Raw genomic sequence first — 22,110 nt, 5'->3', positions numbered from 1 at the left:
CCCCCCCACCTCCACCCCACCCCATCCCCACCCTCCACCTGCCCGGGGCACCCCTTCCCCACCCCTTTTCCCATCCCCGGCCCTCCTTTCTCCTCCCTCTTTCACCTGCCCAAGGTAAAATGGGGCTGGGGGAGGGGAGATAAACCCCCCCTACACCCCCCCATCTCAAATAATTAACCGCCCTAATTAACGCAGCTCAGCCTCGCGCGGGGGGACGCCCTGAACGAACACAGCACGGGCTTATTTTCGCCTTTTAACCCCTTTGTTTTTTTCAGTTTTAAACCTTCATTTCATCGTTTTTCACTCGCCCCCCCCGCCCAGCGCCCCCCCATCCATTGCTCCCCCCACCCATCGATTGCTCCCCCCCGCCCGCTCGATAGTGCAAGCGACGCGCTCGGCTCTCGGCTGGCCGCGCCTGGCGCGCATGCGCGCTGCGCGCTGTACGGAAGGCGGGACGCGTGGGACAAGATGGCGGCGCCCGGTGGAGCCGCGGAGACCCCCGCGGATGGAGAGGGGCTGGTGCTGGGGAGGCTGGAGGAAGAGGCGCTGAAGCGGCGGGAGAGGCTGAAGGCCCTGAGGCAGAGGACGCTGCAGGTCGGGCGGTCTGGGCGGTGGGAGGGCGGTGGGAGGGCGGTAGGAGGGTCTGGAGGGGGCCTGGGGGGAGCACAGAGGGGCCGGGGTGGGCCCTGGGCAGGGGAAAGCTGCTCTGCTTTGCAAGGAATTGTCTTTCCTTCCCCTCTCTCTGCTCCGCTCTTGCGAGATCCCGCCTGGAATGCTGCGTCCAGGGCTGGGCTGCTCAGCACAGGAGGGATGTGGAGCTCTTGGGATGAGTCCAGAGGAGGCCCCGGAGCTGCTGCCAGGGCTGGAGCCCCTCTGCTCTGGAGTCAGGCTGGGAGAGCTGGGGGGGTTCCCCTGGAGAAGAGAAGGCTCCAGGGAGAGCTGAGAACCCCTTGCAGGGCCTAAAGGGGCTCCAGGAGAGCTGGAGAGGGACTGGGGACAAGGGATGGAGGGACAGGACACAGGGAATGGTGCCCGGTGGGGCTGGCACAGAGCAATAGGAAAAGAGGGGCTAAGTCATGGAATCACAGATTTATTTAGGTTGGAAAAGCTTCTGAGATCGAGTCCAACCATTCCCAGCACTGCCAAGGCCACTGCTGACCATGTCCCCAAGTGCCACATCCACAGGGATTTTAAATCCCTCCGGGAATGGAGACTCCACCCCTGCCCTGGGCAGCTGTGCCAGGGCTGGATGTGCCCAAAGCATCTCCTTGGAGGAGCTTTGGAAGCTCCTTCCTTTGGTAGAAGGAGCAGCATCCCAAAAATCCCAAACATCCCAGGGGCTGCCTGAGACTTCAGGAACCTGTGGAGTGGGGGGTGAGGGACAGGGGGAGTGCCACCCATGGATTTCACGGCTCAAATGGGAATAGAGTTGAGGAATTCAGCCTGGAGAAGAGATGAATCCATGGGGAGCTGAGAGCCCCTGGCAGGGCCTGAAGGGGCTCCAGGAGAGCTGGAGAGGGACTGGGGACAAGGCATGGAGGGACAGGACACAGGGAATGGCTTCCCACTGGAAAAGTGGGCAGGGACACCTTCCACTATCCCAGGTTGCTCCAACCTGGCCTTGGACACTTCCAGGGATGGGGCAGCCACAGCTTCCCTGGGAAATCCATTCCAGCCCCTCCCCACCCTCACAGCTGTAATCCCTCCCCAATATTCCATCTAGCCCTGCCCTCAGCCATCCAAGGCTTCCTAAAAACTAGGGATAAAGTGGAATAAGAAAATATTCCGGGAATATTCTTATTTCTCCCATTTCTCCAAACCCTTAGTTAAGGCATCCTGCTCTTCCTGGAGTTTCCAGATCATTCTGGTTCTTGGGATGCACCTGATGCCTAAAGGGTGGCACTTTTTTATTCCCACTGTTCAGGAGAACAACAGGAATTTCCATGGAGAAACTGGTGTGATGTCCTTGCCTGGGTAAAAATCCAGGTTTCCTGGGATTTTGTGCCAACAGAAGGGTTGGAGGCACCAAAAAGAGGGAAAAAGGGGGTTTCTTCCTTCTGCTTGCTCAGATTCCAGGTCAGATTCCCTTGAGGAAGCTCTCCAGAAATATTTAGGAATAAAAAATGATAAGAGAGGATAATAAATAAACCAAGCAAGGAGATTCCTGCTTGGGAATTCCATGAAACCAGCCTGGCAACCAGTGGGAAGCTGCTGGATGAGCTTCTTCTGTCTGGAATCCTTGGATTTCCAAGGGAGTAGAGCAGGTGGTTGTGCCATTGGCTCCTATGGAAATGCTTTTTGTGGGAATATATTCCAGGATTATCCAAACGATCCGAGGGAAAATACATGGATGGATGAGTTCCTGCTTTGAGATCCCTCCTTTTCCTCCCTTGCATCGTTCCCTCGCTTTCTTCCCTTGTTAGGTGGGAAGAAAGTGGTACCTTTTCCTTAATTTAAGGAAAAAATTCCTCACTGTGACAGTATTTAGGATTCACCATCAGGCACATCCTGGATTTTTCCTTTTCCACTTGCCTTTCCTGCCGTTAAATCCTGGGACAAGAGTTGGGTGGCTCAAGGTTCCACTCCGAGGGAATTTCCCAGGAAAAGAGAGAATTTCCCAGGAAAAGCCCTGAGTATTCCTCTCCTTTTAAAATATCTGCTGGCTCAGGGAATGCTGAGAATATTCCAAAAGGATCCATTGGCAAAATCAAGGATCATCGTGTGGGATGTGCAGGGCAGATTCCTTCCTGCATCCCAAACATTCCTCACCCAGCCACAGCTCTTTTCTCCTGCTCTGGCATCCCCCAAATCCTTGAAAAGCAGGAGCATTCCCGTGTTTTTATGGGAAGAGGGGGGTGGGATCTCCCACCTGCTCCTTCATTCCCAGCCCTGCTCCGGCACCGGAGCGTTCCCGGCGTGTTGTTCATCGCGCCGGAAAAGATTCCTTTGGCTGCATCCCAAGCTTTTGTTTCAGGTTGGATTTGCTCCACGGCCACATCCCTGCTCCTCCACACCTTCCCGTGCTGGCAGGAAAAGCAGGAGCGGGAGGAAGGGCAGGCACTGCTCGTTTTTCCCCTCACAATGGAATGTTTTCCCGCCTTTCCGCTCTTTCCCCGCCGGCCCAAAAACTCCGTCGATCCACAAACACCAGTGGGACATTTTTCCAGCTGGGAGCTGCTGTGATCCCTCAGTTTGGCTTCTTGCTGCCCTCAGTTTTCCTTAATTTTTGCTTGGATTTCTTTCATTCCTGCTAAATTCCTGTCTTGGTGGAGCCAAGCACCTCCCGATCCCGAAAGCCAAGTGCCCGGGAAAACAGTTGCTGTGGAAACAGAGTTCAGGGAGTTTATTCCACTGGGGAAAAACACACACTTAGGGCTCCAAAGGATCCACTTCTCTCCAGATTTTAATAGGGAACTCACTCCAGGTCTTATTAGGGAAGTCCCAAAGGATCCCACGCCTGCTCCCGGGGCTGGAGAACCTGCGGACGCAGGGATTGTGCTTCCCACCGGAGCGCTCGCTCCTGTCACCTTGGGAATTGTTCCTGGAGGTTCTGCTCTCCAATTCCAGCCCGGGAATGTTGTTGATTTTGAGATAAGAAGGTCTTTGTTGGCTCAGGTGGGATCCCACCTGGAATGCTGTGCCCAGGGCTGGGTGCTCAGCACGGGAAGGACGTGGAGCTGCTGGAGAGAGTCCAGAGGAGGCCCCGGAGCTGCTCCCAGGGCTGGAGCCCCTCTGCTCTGGAGCCAGGCTGGGAGAGCTGGGGGGGTTCCCCTGGAGAAGAGAAGGCTCCAGGGAGAGCTGAGAGCCCCTGGCAGGGCCTGAAGGGGTTCCAGGAGAGCTGGAGAGGGACTGGGGACAAGGGATGGAGGTACAGGACACAGGGAAGGGCTTCCCACTGGAAAAGTGGAGATTTAGTTGGGATACTGGGAAGGAATTCCTGACTGTGAGGGTGGGGAGGGGCTGGAATGGATTTCCCAGAGAAGCTGTGGCTGCCCCTGGATCCCTGGGAGTGTCCAAGGGCAGGTTGGAGCAACCTGGGCTAGTGGAAGGTGTCCCTGTCCATGGCAGGGGGTGGAATGGGATGATCCTTCAGGTCCCTTCCAGCCCAAACCAGTCTGGAATTCTGTGAGATAATTGTGGGGTTCGGTTTTATTTTAAGCTCCTTTTGGGGCCACGGGCTTAGGGAATAGTGGGAATTAACTCTGGGAATAGAGAAGTGCCCCAATATCCTACCCCCGAATCCCAGGGATCCCAGGTGGGACGGGAGGCTGGAGGGAGCAGTGGTGTCTGTGTCCATCCCTGAGGACATTCCCGGGAAATCAGGAGCTGCACTGGCGTTTTTAGGAAGTCGGGGCTTTGTTTCCTGAAAGGATGGACAAATGTGGGGATAGAATTCCATGTCTGCTCATTCCCAGCTCCTCTCCAGCACCCCTGGAAGCAGCGGCAGCGGGACCCGCCTGCTCCTGTTGGACAGGTTTGATGGGAGGGAGCAAAGAAATCCAAGGGTTTTCCCTCGGCTGGAATTCCCAAGGTGCTGGAATTCCCCGCCTTTTACACCTGCTGTGGCCACATCCCAGCTTTCCTGGCTTGTGTTTGATCCTGGAATGAGCTGATTCCGGAAGGGAACCGCCTTTTCTTTGTACCTGTGAATCCCTTTTTGGTTGGTTTGGTTGGAATTTTGTGGGAAGGGAAATCCTTGAAGTGGTTTCCCACTGGGAGAGGTGAGCACCGGCCACGGGAAGGTGCAGCTGGAGGGGTGGATGGAAAATGGGAATGTGCCTTTGGATGGGACAGGGAATGCAGGATGGCAGTGCCAGCTGGAAAGGATGGATAAAATTCAGGAGGGAGGCCGATGATCCAGGTGGGAATCCGTGGGAAAGCTGAGGGAATGCCTTCCATCCCGAAACCAGGAATTAGTGCCATGTCTCCAGAAGATGTTGGAGAGGAAATAACCTCATTGACCTCGTGGGAAAAACGCCTCCGACGTCGTTCCGTCGGGATTCCCGGGAAGAGCCAGGGAGCAGATGGAGGGATAAAAGGTTTTCTTCCACATGATTTGAGGGTTAATGGGCTGGGATTGGTTTGGGAATCCCTGTGTCTTCCCGCTCTGCAGGTGGAGAAGGATCCTGCTTCCCTCCCTTCCCGTCTCATTCCCGGTTGGATGTGGCCCTGGGAGGAATTCTGAGGGAATTTCGCAGGCCTTGTTTTTCCTTCCCAACAACGGCGTCGTCCTTCCCGCCTTGGAGCTGCTGCGGAGGGCTGGGAATTCGGGAGGGAGAGCAAGAGTTCGGGATCAGAGGCTGAGAATCCGCAGGGACGACATTCCAGTTCTCCTCCTGTCGTCCCGTGGGATGGGAGGGAGGAGAGGGAATTCCAGGAGAAAAACCGGAGCAAACCCGGCCGCTCCATGTGGCCGCTTCCACTGCTCCAGAGGGAACCAAAACTGGGGGAAAACCCCCTCCAGGGCTGCTTTTCCACACCCAGCCCTGCCTGGAAGGTCCGAGCTTTGCCCCAGCCCCGAAGCTCCGGGGGGGGATCATCCCAATCCCGCATTTGGAAGGAGAAAATGAGGGAAGGAAAGGAATTCCGGAGGGTTTCCCGGCTGGAAATGGCGGCGCTGATGAAGCGGAGCCGCTCGGGTGGGAGACAAACCCCGCTTGGAATTGTGGAGCTGCTGGTTCACCCTTCCTCTGGAATTCTCTTCCCTTTTTCCCCCCTCTCCATGAATTAAAACAACAAATCCCATGGAATGTCAACACCAGGACCAGCTCTGCTGTGATTTTCCTTGGATTTTCCCCTCCCAAAGTGGTTTTCCCGGGCAGAAAGATGCAGATGGACATCACCGGGATCATCCCAACGTCATTCCTGCTCCGAAGGATCTGCTTGGAGGCTCCAAGGGAATTGAAGATTCCAGGAAAATTCCTCTACAGTCCAACATTCCCAGCGATGCACAATCCAGGCTTTTCCAACACATGTTTTTTTTTTTGGGAACGAGGGTTTAAATTCCCCATCTGTGAAACTGGGATGGTTCCAAAGCACCTGAGGGATGGTGGGAAGAGAAAGGAGCACGAAGGGCTGGGAAAGAACTCGGCAATTCTGCAGATCCAGGGGTTTTTGCCGAAGGAATTGGGTGGCTCAGGGAGACAGGGAATTAAGAGCAGCAGGTTTTTTTCCTGGGATTCACACAAGGTTGTGGCCACAGGGAATTCCAGGATACGAACCCCCGTGATGGGAACAAAGTGTTTCGTTGGAAAATCAAAGGATTCCTTGTGGAAATAGGGACAAAAATCCCCTTTGGATCTTTCCTTCTCCACAGGGCGGGATCTCCACCGGGCTCTGGGGAAATCATGGAATTGCTGAGGTTGGAAAAGCCCTCTGGGATCAGAGTCCAACCATCCCCAGCACTGCCAAGGCCACTCTGACCGTGTCCCCAAGTGGCACATCCACAGGGCTTTGGAATCCCTCCGGGAATGGGGACTCCACCCCTGCCCTGGGCAGCCCTTTCCAGGAGGAGTTGTCCCACTATCCAACCTAAATTCCCTCTGGCACAGCTGGAAGCCATTCCCTGTCCTCCTGTCCCTTGTTCCCTGGGAGCAGAGCCCGATCCCTCCCCGGCTCCCCCCTCCTGTCAGGGAGTTGTCCTGGGAACCAGGAATTTTTCCAAGGACACGCGGCCAAGGTGTTGAATTTTCCGAGGCGCTTTTGTTCCCGGGGTTTGTTTCTCCTGGAAGTCCCGCTGCTCCAGCTGGGATCGAGCCATTTCCATAGTAACCAGGATTAGGAATTCAGTGAGGGATGAGCAGCAGGGACACACAAGTTCTGCCTTTCAAAAATCCTCCTTTGATCCCGTTATCTCCCTTTGCTGGATTCCAAACGGCTCCTGGAAAACCAGCGGCGGATCCTGGATCCCGAGGATGTTTTAAGGAACTTTTTAAGGTTTTTCCCTTCAGGACTTTTTGTTGGATAGTTTAATTGTGATCCTTTGTTTTTTCGGCTCCTTGGAGAATTGTTGGATTCCGGAGCTGTTTTCCTGCCAGGAGAAACCTTCGGCTGCTCCGGGGACTTTTCAGGACTTGGCTTTTTTGCCTCTGGAATGAAACCTTTGGAAAAAGCCTGGAGGTGAGGGCAGGGCTGGGCCAGGATTCCAGGACACCTGAGCTTCCCCTTGGCCAGGGGGGAAGGAAAAGGTGCCAGGAGGTGCCATCCCGGGATGAGGGAACTTCCCTGAGAACTGAGCTCACCTTCGTGTCTCCTTGAATCCAAAGAAATTCCAAGGAAAACAGGGATTTAACCACCAAACAAGGTGGATGCTCATTCCCTGGATGAAGTTTTCCATGCACAAAATCCCATTGTGGGATCTGGAGCTTCCCAGTTGCCAGAGAGATGAGATGAAGGAATGTCCCTGGGAGCTCAACTCCATGTCTCCAGAACAAGGAAATTCCAAGGAAAACAGTGGATGTGCCCCCCAAACAAGGTGGATGCTCGTTCCCTGGATGAAGTTATCCACGAGGAAATCCCACTGTGGCACCTGGAGCTTCCCAGTTTGCAGGGAGATGAGGCTGGGACGTGTTTTTTGGGATCTGAACCCTTTCCCTTTCCCGGGCTCCCCGGAGCTGGATCCCAGCAGCCAGAAAATAGGGAATAGGAGCAGCTCCAGCTCAGCTGGCAGCAAATACCTGGAGAAATCCCGCTTTTTTCCAGCACTGACCTCCTTTGAACTCCTCCAAAAGAGACAATTCCTTGTGCCAAGGAAACCTTTGGCTGGGAATCGGACAGTCCTGGAATCCTTAAAGGAAAGAGGAGATCTTGGGAATTCCGCTCGATCCCCAAGGAAAATGAGCGGTTTCCAGGGAAAAGGGGGAGCTGGGGGTCATTTTAGGGATTGTCAGGGATTGGTTGGATGTACCTGGGTTGGGTTTACTGTGGAGGAGCCTGAGGGATTGGGAAGAGACCCGGCAGGAATGGAAAGAGGAGCCGGAATATTTATTCCGACGTCAAGAAGGGGAAATTTTTCCTTCTTAGAATTTTGGGAAAAGGCCAAATCCCTGATTAAAGGGAGAAATATTTCAAAGGAGAGAAAAAGGGAAGGAAGGAAACAAATAATCCCCAATTGTGCCTGTGTTTGGGAAGGGCTGAAGTGCCGCTCCCGTGGGAATGAGGAGCCGCTTCCCGGAGCTCCGGAGATGGGAGCGCGGGAGCCATCCAGCAGAAACGCTTCCAAGCGGCAGCCGGGGATGAGTCTCTCCCAGGAATCCCAAAATAATCAGCTGGAGAGGTTGTGGCACCACTGGGGTCTGATTGAAAGCTTTCTGGAAGGCTGGAGGAATTCCAGAGGCCGGGAAGGGAGCGGATGAAACGGCGCCGTCGGCGAATCCAGGGGGTTGGGAATGGTGGAAAACCTGCTCTGCCATTCCCGGAGTTTCAAGGGAGGCAAAGGGAGGGTCATCTCGGTCACGGGAATTTGGCTTAGGGGAAGGTGGGATGTTCTGGAATTCCACAATTCCCTGCCAGGATGTCGGATCCAGGTGGGAATCCGGCCCTTCTCCCAAGGAACAAGGGACAGGACGAAAGGAAAAGGCCTCAAGTTGCCCCAGGGGAGATTTAGGTTGGATTGAGGGAAAATTCCCGCCTGGAAAGGGGCTGTCCAGCCCTGGTGGAGCCCCAATCCCTGAGGGATTTAAAACTCTTGGGAAGTGAGGGATGGCAGGAAGCAAAACCTGGGAATGAGTTACGGAATCGGGTGGGTTGGAAGTGAAGCAGTGAAGGAAAATTATGGATCCTCCGGCTGTTCCTTCAGGATAAGGCTGTGTCCGTGCCCTTTTCTTGGAAAAGATGCTTTCCTTGGATGGGGATTGTCACAGTGTAGGGATAACTGGCTGGGAATTCCCAGATCACTGGGATTTAACCCCCCCCCCTTGGCTTTCATGGATGCAATGCAAAGAGTTTCTTCCCTAATTTCCCTGGAATGCTCCTGCCAGCATGGAAAAGGCCTGATAATGTGCTGGAGCCCAAGGGAAAGCTCCATATTCCTTAAAATGTTCCATTTCCCAGGGAACCAAGAGCTGGGAAAGCACCTGCTGGGTTGGAGAGTTGGCTTTCCTGCCGGGAAAACAAGTGGGATGGGATGGAATTCCATAGGCAAAGCACCCAGAGGGATCCTAGAAATCCTTCCACAGCCACATTCCCGCCTGCTGGTTCTCCAGGCTTCCCTCCTACCCTGGAGTCTGGGAAGTGGGAGAACGTGGAATCCGGCGGGAGCTCCGGAAAATCCCCTCGTTCTTCAGGAGGGGAATAAAACCCGCTTGGAATGTGGGGGCTGGTGGGAGAGGGATCATCTCCCTGGGAATGAGCTGGGAGGGATCCCCAGGGATCAGCGAGTCCAACTCCTGGCCCCAAATCCCACATTCCCAGCGGGAAGGAGCCCAGGCCATTTCCTGATCCCGCAGGGACGGGCATTCCATGACCTCTCCGGCCAACCCGGGCCGGTGTCCTGGGTTTTTCCAGGAATATCCCCGAGACTTTAGGGAAGATGGGGGTGGAATCAGTTGGAATTGGGGGTTTTGGGCAAGTTTGGGAGGATTTGATATCCAGTTCTTTCAGGATCCAGGGAATCTTTGCTCGTGGAGGGAGGGAACAGCTCCAGGGGCCAAATCTCTCCTTATCTTCAAACCCTCCTGGATAAAATTCCAGCAGGAACAAGAGGAATGCAGGCACTTAAAGGAGGAAGAGGTGAAAGGAATGAGAAAGGCCTTGGAGTGCAGGAGGGGACTTCCCACAACTTTAAATCCCATGGAAAGGTGTCTAAATATTCCTCATAGTTCCAGAGGCTCATCCTGGTTATTTATGGAATTGATGGAACGTTTCTTGGACCGGGAATGTCCGTGTGAGTATCCCAAGGTGAACAGGAGTTAAAAATCCAACTCAGATCGCAAATTTAGGGGTGATTCCTGTTCTTTTTCCCTCTTTTTTTCAAAAGCCAGGAATGTTTTTGTCGCCCTTTGAGCAGGAGCTGAACCTGAACAATTCCAGAGCTGCTTCCTGGCTCCTTTCCCTGTTTGCTTGGGATCTAATTTTTAACCCAGAGTTTGGAAGTTTGTGCAGTCGGGATCCAGGGATGAGTCAGCTGGTTGTTGGGAAACATTCCCGGTTCTTGGAGGGGTTTGGGATTGGCTTTAGCCAGAAATAATATTGGGATCCTGGAGCTGGCTCCGAGGGAGGGACTTGGCCAAGGGATGGAGGGACAGGACACAGGGAATGGCTTTGAGCTGAAAGAGGATAAGTTTAGCTGGGATACTGGGGAGGAATTCCTGGCTGGGAGGGTGAGGAGGGGCTGGAATGGATTTCCCAGAGAAGCTGTGGCTGCCCCTGGATCCCTGGAAGTGTCCAAGCCCCAAACCCGGGATAGTGGGAGGTGTCCCTGCCCATGGAATGATCCTTAAGGTCCCTTCCAACCCAGTCCAGGCTGGAATTCCAGGACTTAATCTGCTGCCACATTGTCCTTGTTCTTGGGAGGATAATTCCATCAGGATTCCCAGGAATTGGTCCCATCATTCCCTTTGCTGGAACGATGTTCTCTCCAGAGCAGGACGGGGGTGGAAAACACTTTGTTTAGTGCTTGGAATTATTGAATCAGTGGGAAAACCAAACAAATCCCTTCCCAGCTCCTTGTTGGGAACATTCCAGATCTGTGCCTGCCTGGATAACAAATACAATTGGGAATTCCACTAATTAGCTCTTTGTCCCGGGGTCTGGGGATGCAGAATGAGCCTCTTTCCAAGAGGAATTGGATCGATGGTGTCCCTGGAGCTGAAATCCCGCCCTTTGTTGTGCTGATCCCTCTTGGATTCCATGTTTTCCAACTTGTTTAAACATCCAAGATGATCAATTAGGGGGGAAAAAAAGGGGACCTGGTGTGGATTCCCAGATTTTTTGCCTGGCTTTCCCCCTTCCCAAACCTTTATTATCCATTTGCTCTTCCATCCTTCCCGACGGTAAAACATCCCGATCCCTGAGGAATTTGGGGGCTGTTTTTTTTGCTCTCCCTCATTCCCAGAGAGGCCAAATCCCGACGGATCCGCCTGTTTTTTTTCCAGAACAAGGACGGTGGGGAATGTGAGAACAAAATTCCCAGGCAGGAGGAGGACGAGGAGCCCGTCAAGCACAAGTAAGGAGGGATTTATTCCCGCTTTTCTCTCCCCGGGATGGGTTGTTTTTAAGGAGGATTTTCCCTTCTGTGCAATTTAATTCAGTTTTTTAATCGAAATTCCCAGTGCAAATATTCCGAGGAGGGGGATGGTTGGATTCCATGATCTCGGAGGACTTTTCCAACCTTAAAAACTCTGGGAATAAAGGGGGAAAACCTGGGGTTGAGCGGCAGCGTTTCCGGTGCCATTTCCCTGGATTTCCCAGGATTTCCCTGGATTTCCCCGGATTTCCCAGGATTTCCCTGGATTTCCCCGGATTTCCCAGCCATTCCTGCACCTCTGTCCCTGGTTTTGGGGTGTTTTAAGGGTGGAATTTTTTTCTTTTCCATGGATTCATGGCACTGCTTTTGTCCCTGGAAAACGGGAGCCCAAATCCAGCTGAGCCAGGGGGTCATTCCTGGCAGGAGCAGCTGCCTCTGGAGCCCTTTTCCTGCCCTAAAAACTCCATCAGGGGTTTTTGGGAGCCCCAAGGAGGTCAAACTGCCTTTGAAAATGTGGGATGTGACCTTTTCCCATCTTTTATCCCTAAAAACCTCCTCTGGGGGAGCTCGGCTGCTGGGAATGACCAAGTCAGAGCAAACCCTTGCTGTTCCTCGGGAATATTTGGGAATTCTTGGGAGGATTTTCCTTGCAGAAAACATATCCCTTGCAGGGAAACAATCCCCATGGATTTTGGGAACAGCCCCCATGGATTTGGGGCTGGAACTCCCCCTGGAGAACCGTCCCTGAGATCCCTGGGAGGGAATTTTCCGGGAGGTCGGATCCGGGGCCGGAGGAGCCACTTGAGGTCTGAAACAGGAGCTGGAGATCCTGGGAATGGGATGAATAATGGATAAGCTGCTCTTGAATTCCAGCCCTGCCACCTGATCCCAGAGCCTCCTGTGGCCCCGGAGCATCTCCCTGGCTGGTGCTTCCCATCCCTGGGCTGCTCATCCCACCCTGGAATTCTGACTTGATCCTCTAAATGGGAAAAAAAACTCTTGTTTTTTGGACTCCAGCTGATTTTTTTAGCTGGGAATTCCTGCTTTTTAACCAGCTTGGAAGTGCTGGGTTTCATCCCAAGGTTTCCACATCACCCAAGTCAAGGTGGGAAATCCCTTTTTCCAGGAGTTTTTGTTCATCCCGTGGCGGGTTCGGCCAAAATCCTTCCCCAAAATCCTTCCCCTGCCTGGGAATCCTTGGAATTCCACAGGAGTTGAGGAGGGTTTGAGTAGGAAATTCCATCTCCAGCCAGCTTTGTCCTCAAATCCATGGAAACCTTTGGAGGGGCAGCTTTTGGGATGAAAAGTTTGCTCTCCACATGGATTTTCCACATGGATTTTCTCCTTTGTCCTCAAATCCATGGAAACCTTTGTGGAGGCAGCTTTTGAGTGAAAACTTTGTTTTCCACATGGATTTTTCCCATTTGTCCACAAATCCATGGATCCCTGTGAAGAGGCAGCTTTTGGGATGAAAACTTTGTTTTCCACATGGATTTTCCCCCTTTGTCCTCAAATCCATGGATCCCTGTGAAGAGGCAGCTTTTGGGGAGAAAACTTTGTTTTCCACATGGATTTTTCCCATTTGTCCTGAAATCCATGGATCCCTTTGGAGAGGCAGCTTTTGGGGTGAAAAGCTTGCTCTCCACATGGATTTTCCACATGGATTTTCCACATAGACTGTCCCCTTTGTCCACAAATCCACGGATCCCTGTGAAGAGGCAGCTTTTGGGGTGGAACCTTTGCTTTTCCTCCTTGTCCACAAATCCATGGAAGTCTTTGTGGAGGCAGCTCCATGGATTTTCCCCTTTTCCCACTTCTCCAGCCCCAGCCAGTTTTGTTGGGATGCAGAGGGAGCTTTGCAAGGCAAATGAGGGCGAGCTCTGCTCCGCAGGGAATGTTTGAATCCCAAATCTTAGGGAATGTTTGAATCCCAAATCTTAGGGAATGTTTGAATCCCAAATCTTAGCTTTGGATTTGCTTTTCCTTTCCTTGTTAAACGTCCCTTTTCCCCCCCTGGAATCCGAGGGGAGTTTTTCCCAGGATCAAGGAGAGCCCATCACTCCATTTCCTCTTGGATTTTGGTTTCCCAGGAATGTGGCTGAACCCCGGGAGCCCTTTGGAAAAGGGAACTGCTGGGCACAAATGTCCCGGTGGAAGGGGTGAACTGGGATAACCTGCTGGATTTCTGGGAAATTCCTGGGAGTGGAATTCTGCCTTCCCAGCAAACCAAGGGGGAAAACCTGCATCTCAAGGGGGAAACCACGCCGAGCTCTCCTGGGAATTGGGGTGGGTCAGGGAATGATCCTGTGGCCGAGCAGGGAACAGATCCCGGGGTTTTTGGGATGGTTCCTCCTCCATCCCACCCCGTCCTTTCCACCCTGTGGAGAATCCCGGGATGAACTGGGATGGGAGGGACCTTAAGGATCATCTCATCCCACCTTCCACGACCCCAGGTTGCTCCAGCCCGGCCTTGGACACTTCCAGGGATGGGGATTCCACGTTCTCTGTCCAGAGGAAGGACAAACCCTCTCGGCTCCGGCTCCACCATTCCCACCCTCCCACATTCCCACACCTTTCTCGGCCTCTTCCTCTTTCGTTTCTGCTCCTCTCAAACCTTCCCCCCCCCCCCCCCCTTTTTTTTGTTTTTCTGGTGTCTTTTTGTTCCTCGGTTTTTTGTCTCTCCCGAACTCCCAGGGCAGGAACGAGCTCTGGCAAAGCCCTTTGTGCGAACCCCGCTCCTCTCCCGGGAATTCCGGCTCAGCTGATCCCCCGCTCCCACCTCTCCCGGGGAAGGGGGGGAACTTCTCTTTGAAACTCGGGATTATCGCGGGTTCCTTTGATTTTTTTTTGAACCTGTTTAATCCCGGACCAGGAAGCGCAGCCCCGGATGCGCCTTTGGGAGGGACAGGGTGGGGGTGGACTTTGGCCTTTCCGCCTCATTCCCACCGGGAAAAACAGCCCGTTTGGGACACGGGGACCTGGCTCGGGGACTCGGGGACCTGCGGGACTCCACGGCTGGAGTTTGGAATTGTCAGGGAGCAGGTCGGGATCGGGGCTGTCGTGCGAGCGCAGCGGAGCTAAAAATCCAAGGAAAGGGCTTGGAAAGGGAGGGGGGGGGAAACAAAAATAACCTTCAACTCTTCAACTCCGCGAGAGCTGCAGTGAATCAGCTGTCGGACACTGAGTCAGCCCGAAAAAGCATCCTTAAAAAGGCTCTGCCGCTCCCGGAGGTGGATTTCTGGGAGGAGCCGGCCTTGGGAAAGGCGATCTCTCGCTCAGGAATGTCACCGGGCAGGTCCCGACCGCTTTTTTTTGCTTTTGTTGTAACCTTTTGTTGCACAAAAAAACCCCAACGACCACTCCTGGGTGCCTCCTCTGCTCCCAGAGCCGGGGGAGCTCGGCACGATCGTGCTTCCCGAAACGCTTCCCGAAATCCCGGAGCGTGGAGACCTCGAGGCACAGGGTTTTAAAGGAATAAAAAAGGATTAAAAAATAAAATGAGGATTAAACGTGGGAGGTGGTTGATGGCTCCAGGGATGATCCAGAGGGTGTCCATTCCCTGGGGGACACGGGCAGCAGGAGGAGGAGGAAGAGGAGGAGGAGGGGGCACCTTTTCCTTGGTGCTGGAGGAGGAGACCAGGGATTGAGGTGCCTGAGCCCACCTGGAGAAGAGAAGGCTCCAGGGAGACTCCAGAGCCCCTTCCAGGACCTAAAGGGGCTCCAGGAGAGCTGGAGAGGGACTGGGGACAAGGGATGGAGGGACAGGACACAGGGAATGGCTTAAACTGAAAGAGAGTAAATTTAGCTGGAATACTGGGAAGGAATTCCTGGCTGTGAGGGTGGGGAGGGATGGAATGGATTTGCCAGAGAAGCTGTGGCTGCCCCTGGATCCCTGGAAGTGTCCAAGGCCAGGTTGGAGCAATGTGGGCTGGTGGAAGGTGTCCCTGAACTGGATGGTCTTTAAGGCCCCTTCCCACCCAGACCGTTGTGGGATTCTGGGATCTCAGTCCAGTTTTCCTGGTGTCCCTGGAGGGACAAGCCTTGTCCTCAGGGAGAGAAACTGGGAAGCTGCTCCTGAAGCAGCTCCAAGTGGCTGTTTTGGGAGGAAATGTGGGAACAGGGAACCTGCGGCGCTGAAGAAATCCCTGTTATGGGGTTTCCTGGCACAGCCATTCCTGGTGCTCCTGAGGGAAGGATATCACTTGGAAAAATCCACTGGAACAGTGTTTGCTCCTTGAAGCCCTTGGGGCTGGAACAGTGGAGCAGAACCAACCTGGGAGCAGCTCCAGGGGCCTGGTTTGCTTCAAGATAACTCCGGGCATTCCACACATTCCCAACGTACCACTGCCCACCCTCCTCCTTCCAAAGGAGCTGCTCTCCCTCCTCATTCCCCAGCCAGGAGGGAAAGGTGGATTTGAGGCATTCCTGACCCAAAGCAGGGCATGTGGGACCCCTGTGTGTGTCCGTGCTTCCCTCTGGAATGCTGCAGCTCCCAAAATCCTCCTGTGCTCCCTGGAGCTGCCAGCCCTGGATCCAGCTGTAGCCACCTCCATCCCTGGTGTTCCTGGCTGGATTGGGCTGGCAAACATGGCACGAGGGGCTCAAGGAGCAGGAGATCTCCTGGATTTGGGCACGTCCATCAGTTTTAAGGAGATGCCAATAAAAGCTGTGAGTGGCCCTGCAGGAGGCTGATCCCAGATGGATCAATCCCAGCTCCTGGCCGGGTGCTCCGTCCTTCCCGATGGGATGTGTCCTCCATCCCAGGGAGCTGCAATCCCTCAGCTGGCTCCTGGGTTCTGCCTTGAGGCCTGTTGGAAGCTGTGGGTTGTTTTGGTTTCATTTTCCTGGGAATTTGGATAATTCACAGTGAGGAAAGTGCCGAAGTGCCCCGGGATGTCTCTGGAATGTGGCACAGGAGGAGCCTCTGGCACTGCTGGCACTGGGATTTTCTTTAACCCATTGCTGGGGAGATGAGCAGTTTTAAAATATCCATGTTTTTAACCCTTCAAATTCCTGGGGGAAGGAGGAATGTCCTCATGTCCTTGGCTTTAGGGATGTGCTGAGATCCCACCTGGAGCACAACGTGCAGCCCTGGGATCCTCGGCACGGGAAGGACGTGGAGCTGCTGGAGAGAGTCCAGAGGAGGCCCCGGAGCTGCTGCCAGGGCTGGAGCCCCTCTGCTCTGGAGCCAGGCTGGGAGAGCTGGGGGGGTTCCCCTGGAGAAGAGAAGGCTCCAGGGAGAGCTGAGAGCCCCTGGCAGGGCCTGAAGGGGCTCCAGGAGAGCTGGAGAGGGACTGGGGACAAGGGATGGAGGGACAGCACACAGGGAATGGCTTCAAGCTGAAAGAGGATACATTTAGATGGGATATTGGGCAGGAATTCTTGGCTTGGTGAGGGTGGGGAGGGACAGGAATAGATTTCCCAGAGAAGCTGTGGCTGCCCCTGGATCCCTGGAAGTGTCCAAGGCCAGGTTGGAGCAACCTGGGCTAGTGGAAGGTGTCCCTGCCCATGGCATGGAATGGGATGATCCTTAAGTTCCTTTCCAACCCAAACCATCCTGGGATTCTCCGAGGGAGGAGACAATTCTGCTCCTGCTGAGGGGTGAATTCCCCGAGCCCCGGCAGGGGAGCAGCGGGAAGCAGCAGCGGGAAGCTCCGGGCCCTGGGAATTCCTGGAGGGAAGCTCTGGGCCCCGGGAATTCCTGGAGGGAAGCTCCGGGCCCTGGGAATTCCTGGAGGGAAGCTCTGGGCCCCGGGAATTCCTGGAGGGAAACTCTGGGCCCCGGGAATTCCTGGAGGGAAGCTCCGGGCCCCGGGAATTCCTGGAGGGAAGCTCCGGGCCCCGGGAATTCCTGGAGGGAAGCTCTGGGCTCCGGGAATTCCTGGAGGGAAGCTCTGGGCCCCGGGAATTCCTGGAGGGAAGCTCCGGGCCCTGGGAATTCCCGGAGGCAGCTGCAGGAGCCGCTCTGGCCTCACACAGTTCATTAAAGGCATCAATTGGAGTTTGTTTTCTCCTGGTGCTTCCCTGGGTTTAATGAGGATGGGAAGGTGCTGGAGCCAGGCACGGAGGAGCCTCTGGGTGTAACATCCCAACCAGGCCTTGGAATGTGTCCCTGGAAATGTGGGATCCCTGCCCGGGAGCTGCTCTCCCTGGGCTGGAGGTGGCTGTGGCCTGGGCAGGAGCTGCAGCTCCTGGTGATCCCTCCCTGCTTCCTGCAGAGCCCTTTATCCCAGCTCTGGGAATGCTGATCCCTCCCTGCTTCCTGCAGAGCCCTCTATCCCAGCTCTGGGAATGCTGATCCCTCCCTGCTTCCTGCAGAGCCCTTTATCCCAGCTCTGGGAATGCTGATCCCTCCCTGCTTCCTGCAGGGCCCTTTATCCCAGCTCTGGGAATGCTGGCCCTGTTTCCCGGTGTTGTGCTGAGGTAGCAGCTCCAGGGATCTGGGTGGGATCACACCAGGAGTGTCTGTGAGTCCCATCACCGGCCCGGGCGTGATATTGGGAAGGAATTCTTGGATCTGAGGGTGGGGAGGGACTGGAATGGGTTTTCCAGAGAAGCTGTGGCTGCCCCTGGATCCCTGGAAGTGTCCAAGGGCAGGTTGGAGCAACGTGGGCTAGTGGAAGGTGTCCCTGCCCGTGGCAGGGGGTGGGATGGGATGATCCTTAAGATCCCATCCATTCTATTATTCCATAATTTATCAGCTGCCCAGGGCAGGGGTGGATCCCCATCCCTGGAGGGATTTCAAATCCCTGTGGATGTGGCACTTGGGGACACGGGGCAGTGGTGGCCTCAGCACTGCTGGATTTGATGATATTAGAGGTTTTTTTCCAAGCTAAATGAGTCCATGATTCCTTGATTTTAGCTGCCTCTGTGGCTCCTGATGCCAATTTTCCCCCTCGCTCCCAGGATCCGGGACATCCCAGACGTGTCTCATCGCTCTGGGCTCTTCCCTGTTTTTCCCGGGGAGATTTCACCTCTTTTGTGCTTTTCCCTGTTTTTCCCCAGGGAGATCAAACTGCGGAATTACGAGCCCGAGGATGAGGAGCTGAAGAAGAGGAAGCTGCCCCCGGGAAAACCGGCCTCAGGTGGGGACAAACGGGAGCAAAGGCTTGGAAAGCTCCAATGGCTCCAGGGGGGAAGATCCAGAGGGCTGTGTCCCGGTGGGAGGTCCTTGGAGTCCTGGAGGGGGTTGGAATGTCTGAGCCCCCGTTGCATCATCATCATCCTCACACCCTGCATTGCACAACCTGGGGGGGGGGGAGCAATTCCAGCCATTCCAGCCCCTCGGGAGCCTCCCTGGAGGATCCTCAAGGAGATTCCGGCTGGTTTTTGTTGGACTTATCCTTAAACAAATATTAGTCCAGGGCGTCCAGGCTGGGATTTCCCAGCTCGGAACCTCCACCTCCTTCCAGAAGGGGAAGTGAAGGGTAGAAAAGTTTCCCTTGATCTTGGACCGTGGAGTCCTCCTGGAATAGATCCCTTTAAAAATGCCCGGAATCAAAAGGTGCCTTTGGAAGCTCCGAGCTGGGGTGGGTGGGAATGCTGGCTCTGCATTTTCCTCAGCCCTTTGGAAAAGCTTCCAACTTCCTCTGAATGTCACAAGAAGGGCACGGAGGGGCTGGAGCGTGTGCAGGGAAGGGAAGGGAGCTGGGAAGGGGCTGGAGCAGCAGGAGCAGCTGAGGGAGCTGGGGGGGCTCAGCCAGGAGAAAAGGAGGCTCAGGGGGGACCTTCTGGCTCCCTGGAATTCCCAGGAAGGAGGGGGAAGCCGGGGGGGAAGTTGGGCTCTGCTCCCAGGGAACAAGGGACAGGAGGAGAGGGAACGGCCTCAGGCTGTGCCAGGGGAGGGTCAGGTTGGATATTGGGGAAATTCCTCCTGGAGTCCCATCCCTGGAGGGATTTCCAAGCCCTGTGGATGTGGCACTTGGGGACATGGGCAATGTGGCCTTGGCAGTGCTGGGAATGGTTGGATGATCCCAGAGGGCTTTTCCAACCTCAGTGATTCCAGGCCTCTCTGGAGTGGGATTGACCCCTCGGGGATGTGCTCCTGGAGCTGCCCCCCTTTCCTTGCTCAGCTGAGGGACAGGGAGCTGTTTTCCACACCTTTTCCCATTATCCCTGAGATCTGCAGCCCTTTCTGCAGGGCTGGGCTCCTCCAAACTGTCTCAGACCTTGTACACGAGTCAGGAGGAGTCCAATTCCAGAGCCCTGGAGCAGCTGATCCCTGCAGGGATTCTGGGAAGAGGCCTCAGACCCCGCAGGTTCTTTTGCTGCCGACGCTGTTGGTGGTGTTGCGTCATTCCCGGAGGATTTTTGGGAGTCTCCACGGGGTTTGGGTGGCGGAGGGACACCGTCCCCACCTGCCCTCACGTGTTCCTAAGGCAGAAATGTGGGAACGGGGTTTTCCCAAAGCTTTCGGGAGCCGATCCCGGCGCTCTGCTGGGATCGATTCCCGGGGCTCTGCTGGGATCGATTCCCGGTGTCCCGACGCTGATCCTGTTTCTCCCTCTAGTGGAGGACACGGTGAAGGAGCAGCTGGAAGCTGCCAAGCCCGAGCCCATCATCGATGAGGTGGTAGGTAATTCCCGAGGCATTCCCTGCCGGCTGCATCCCTGTGTCCAGGCTCTGTCCCTGCCTTCCCCTCTCACTGGATGTCTCCTCTTCCTCCGCAGGATCTGGCAAACCTGGCTCCCAGGAAACCGGACTGGTGAGTGCCTGTGGAGTGCTGGGAGAGGCTGCTGGAGTCAGCACTTCCAACGCCTTGGGATCGGCCAAGTGGGGTTGGAAGTGCCGGAAATATCCGGGAGAACCTGATCTGGGGGTTAAAAGTGCCAGGAAAACATAGTGGAAGGTGTCCCGGCCCACCTGTGCCAGGATCCTGGGATGGGCTGATCCAGGTTCCCTGTGCCAGGATCCTGGAATGGGCTGATCCAGGGCTGATCCAGGTGCCAGGATCCTGGGATGGGCTGATCCAGGGCTGATCCAGGTGCCAGGATCCTGGGATGGGCTGATCCAGGGCTGATCCAAGCTCCCTTTGCCAGGATCCTGGGATAGGCTGATCCAGGTTCCCTGTGCCAGGATCCTGGGATGGGCTGATCCAGGTTCCCTGTGCCAGGATCCTGGAATGGGCTGATCCAGGTTCCCTGTGCCAGGATCCTGGGATGAGCTGATCCAGGGCTGATCCAGAGGTGTTGGAATGAGATGACCTTTAAGGTCCCTTCCATCCCAAACCATTCTGGAATTCTATGAAATTGGAAACTGTTGAGGAAGCCACCAGTGTTCCCTTTTCCCACTGATCCCTTTGGGATGTTTGTCCCCATGGGATGGGCTTGGTTTTCCCGGGAGCTGGTGGGACTCACGTCCTGCTCTGTGCTGCCCCTGGGAAAGAGGAGGGATTTCTCTCCCTCTGGGAAAGGTGTCCCCTGCTGCCTGGGCACGGGATTGTCCCGACGTGGCCTCTCTCTCCGCAGGGATTTGAAGCGGGATGTGTCCAAGAAGCTGGAGAAGCTGGAGAAGAGGACCCAGAGAGCCATCGCGGAGCTGATCCGTGCGTGCCATTCCCCGGGGATCCCCTCATTCCTGCCGGGAGCTCGGGGCCAGGGAGGGACGGGGGGAGCTTGGCCCCTTCCCAGAAGGGTCTGGGAAGCTTCCCAGGAGCTCCGGGGGCGCTTGGATTGGCCCAGGGAAGGGTTTGTGGGCCGGGGGAGCGGGGCAGCCCCTCCCCGGGGTCACTTCCCATTCCCAGCAGCGCATCCTGATCCCTGCAGGAGAGAGGCTGAAGGGGCAGGAGGAGGAGTTGGCGTCTGCCGTGGGATCAGCAAAGCAGGAGGGATCCGACTCCGACTGAGGGATCCGTCGGCCCCGGCTCCAGCTCCCGCCCCGTTCCCTCGGGGTGCCCCCCGGGACACACTCGGCCCTTTCCCAGGAGTTCCCAAATCCTGCCGTGCCTGGAGGGGAGGGGCAGATCCCAGGAGCCCGGCTGGCCGCTGAGGAACATTCCTGGCAAACTTCCCGGGATCGAGGGGAGCGGGACACGCCCAGCTGGGCTGGAACTCACCTGCCGGGACTCGGAGCAGGGAAAAGTGGGAAAAACTCCAGTCACGGTCAATCCAGACTCACTGTCCTCTTGCTGGGAAAGGAGGGAGATGCCCACGTGGCCCTTGGAGAGGCAGGACCTTTTCCCAAGGGACTGGGGCTCCTGTTCCTGTGCAGACACCACGAGCTCTCCCTGCAGAGCCGGGAACATCCATGGGCTCCCCCAGAATTCCCGTGGGAAGGGGCTGTTGGTTCAGGACCCGTTGGCTGCTCTGAATCCAGCTGAGTTTAGCGTGGGATTTGCCTTGCTTCCCAAAATTTCCCAACCCTCTGGAGTGTTCCACTCCTCCTCTGAGTGTTTTTTAGTTGATGAAGTTTGTCATTAATGGATCTTTTCCTAATAAAAAATTCCATGCTGGAAGAAATTGTCGCTTCTGGAAGAGGCACCTCATCCCTCTCCTGTCCATGGAGACCTCAGGCCTTGTCCCCTCCCTTTCCTGGAGTGTTCCACTCCTCCTCTGAGTGTTTTTTAGTTGATGAAGTTTGTCAGGATCTTTTCCTAATAAAAAATTCCATGCTGGAAGAAATTGTCGCTTCTGGAAGAGGCACCTCATCCCTCTCCTGTCCATGGAGACCTCAGGCCTTGTCCCCTCCCTTTCCTGGGACACAGTGGGATTCAGCTCATGGAAGTTTGAGGTGGCCAAGCTGTGGCTGCAGCAGGTCAGGGATGGGATGATCCAGATGTGATCCAGGTTTCCTGTGCCAGGTTCCTGGGATGGGCTGATCCTTCAGACTGACACGGAGCAGGTTTAAATGGGATATTGGGAAGGAATTCCTGGCTGGGAGGGTGGGGAGGGCCTGGAATGAATTTCCCAGAAAAGCTGTGGCTGCCT

At 55.2% G+C, this 22,110-nt stretch overlaps 1 protein-coding gene across 1 annotated transcript; it reads left to right on the top strand.

Moving 5' to 3' along the window:
* Positions 1-462: 462 nt before the first annotated feature.
* CCDC12 (coiled-coil domain containing 12) lies at positions 463-21,642 on the top strand. The gene is made up of 7 exons (XM_027723052.2): positions 463-594; positions 11,094-11,164; positions 18,191-18,270; positions 19,695-19,756; positions 19,855-19,889; positions 20,653-20,729; positions 20,950-21,642. The coding sequence occupies exons 1-7, from the start codon at positions 469-471 to the stop codon at positions 21,027-21,029; spliced, it is 531 nt and encodes a 176-aa protein (XP_027578853.1). The 5' UTR covers positions 463-468; the 3' UTR covers positions 21,030-21,642.
* The last annotated feature ends 468 nt before the right edge of the window (positions 21,643-22,110 follow it).

The sequence above is a fragment of the Pipra filicauda genome, unplaced genomic scaffold (genome assembly GCF_003945595.2).
Source record: "Pipra filicauda isolate LSUMZ 115617 unplaced genomic scaffold, ASM394559v2 scaffold498_size1627759_pilon, whole genome shotgun sequence".
NCBI lineage: Eukaryota > Metazoa > Chordata > Aves > Passeriformes > Pipridae > Pipra > Pipra filicauda.
The sequence above is the reverse complement of the archived record's forward strand: the minus strand, read 5'-3'. Positions and strand labels throughout refer to the sequence as shown.

Excerpts from the sequence above, each read along its gene's own strand:
- CCDC12 (XM_027723052.2), top strand. The coding sequence starts at position 469 with ATGGCGGCGCCCGGTGGAGCCGCGGAGACCCCCGCGGATGGAGAGGGG. Across the intron at positions 595-11,093 it reads TGAGGCAGAGGACGCTGCAG|AACAAGGACGGTGGGGAATG; the intron begins GTCGGGCGGTCT and ends TTTTTTTTCCAG. Across the intron at positions 11,165-18,190 it reads GAGGAGCCCGTCAAGCACAA|GGAGATCAAACTGCGGAATT; the intron begins GTAAGGAGGGAT and ends GTTTTTCCCCAG.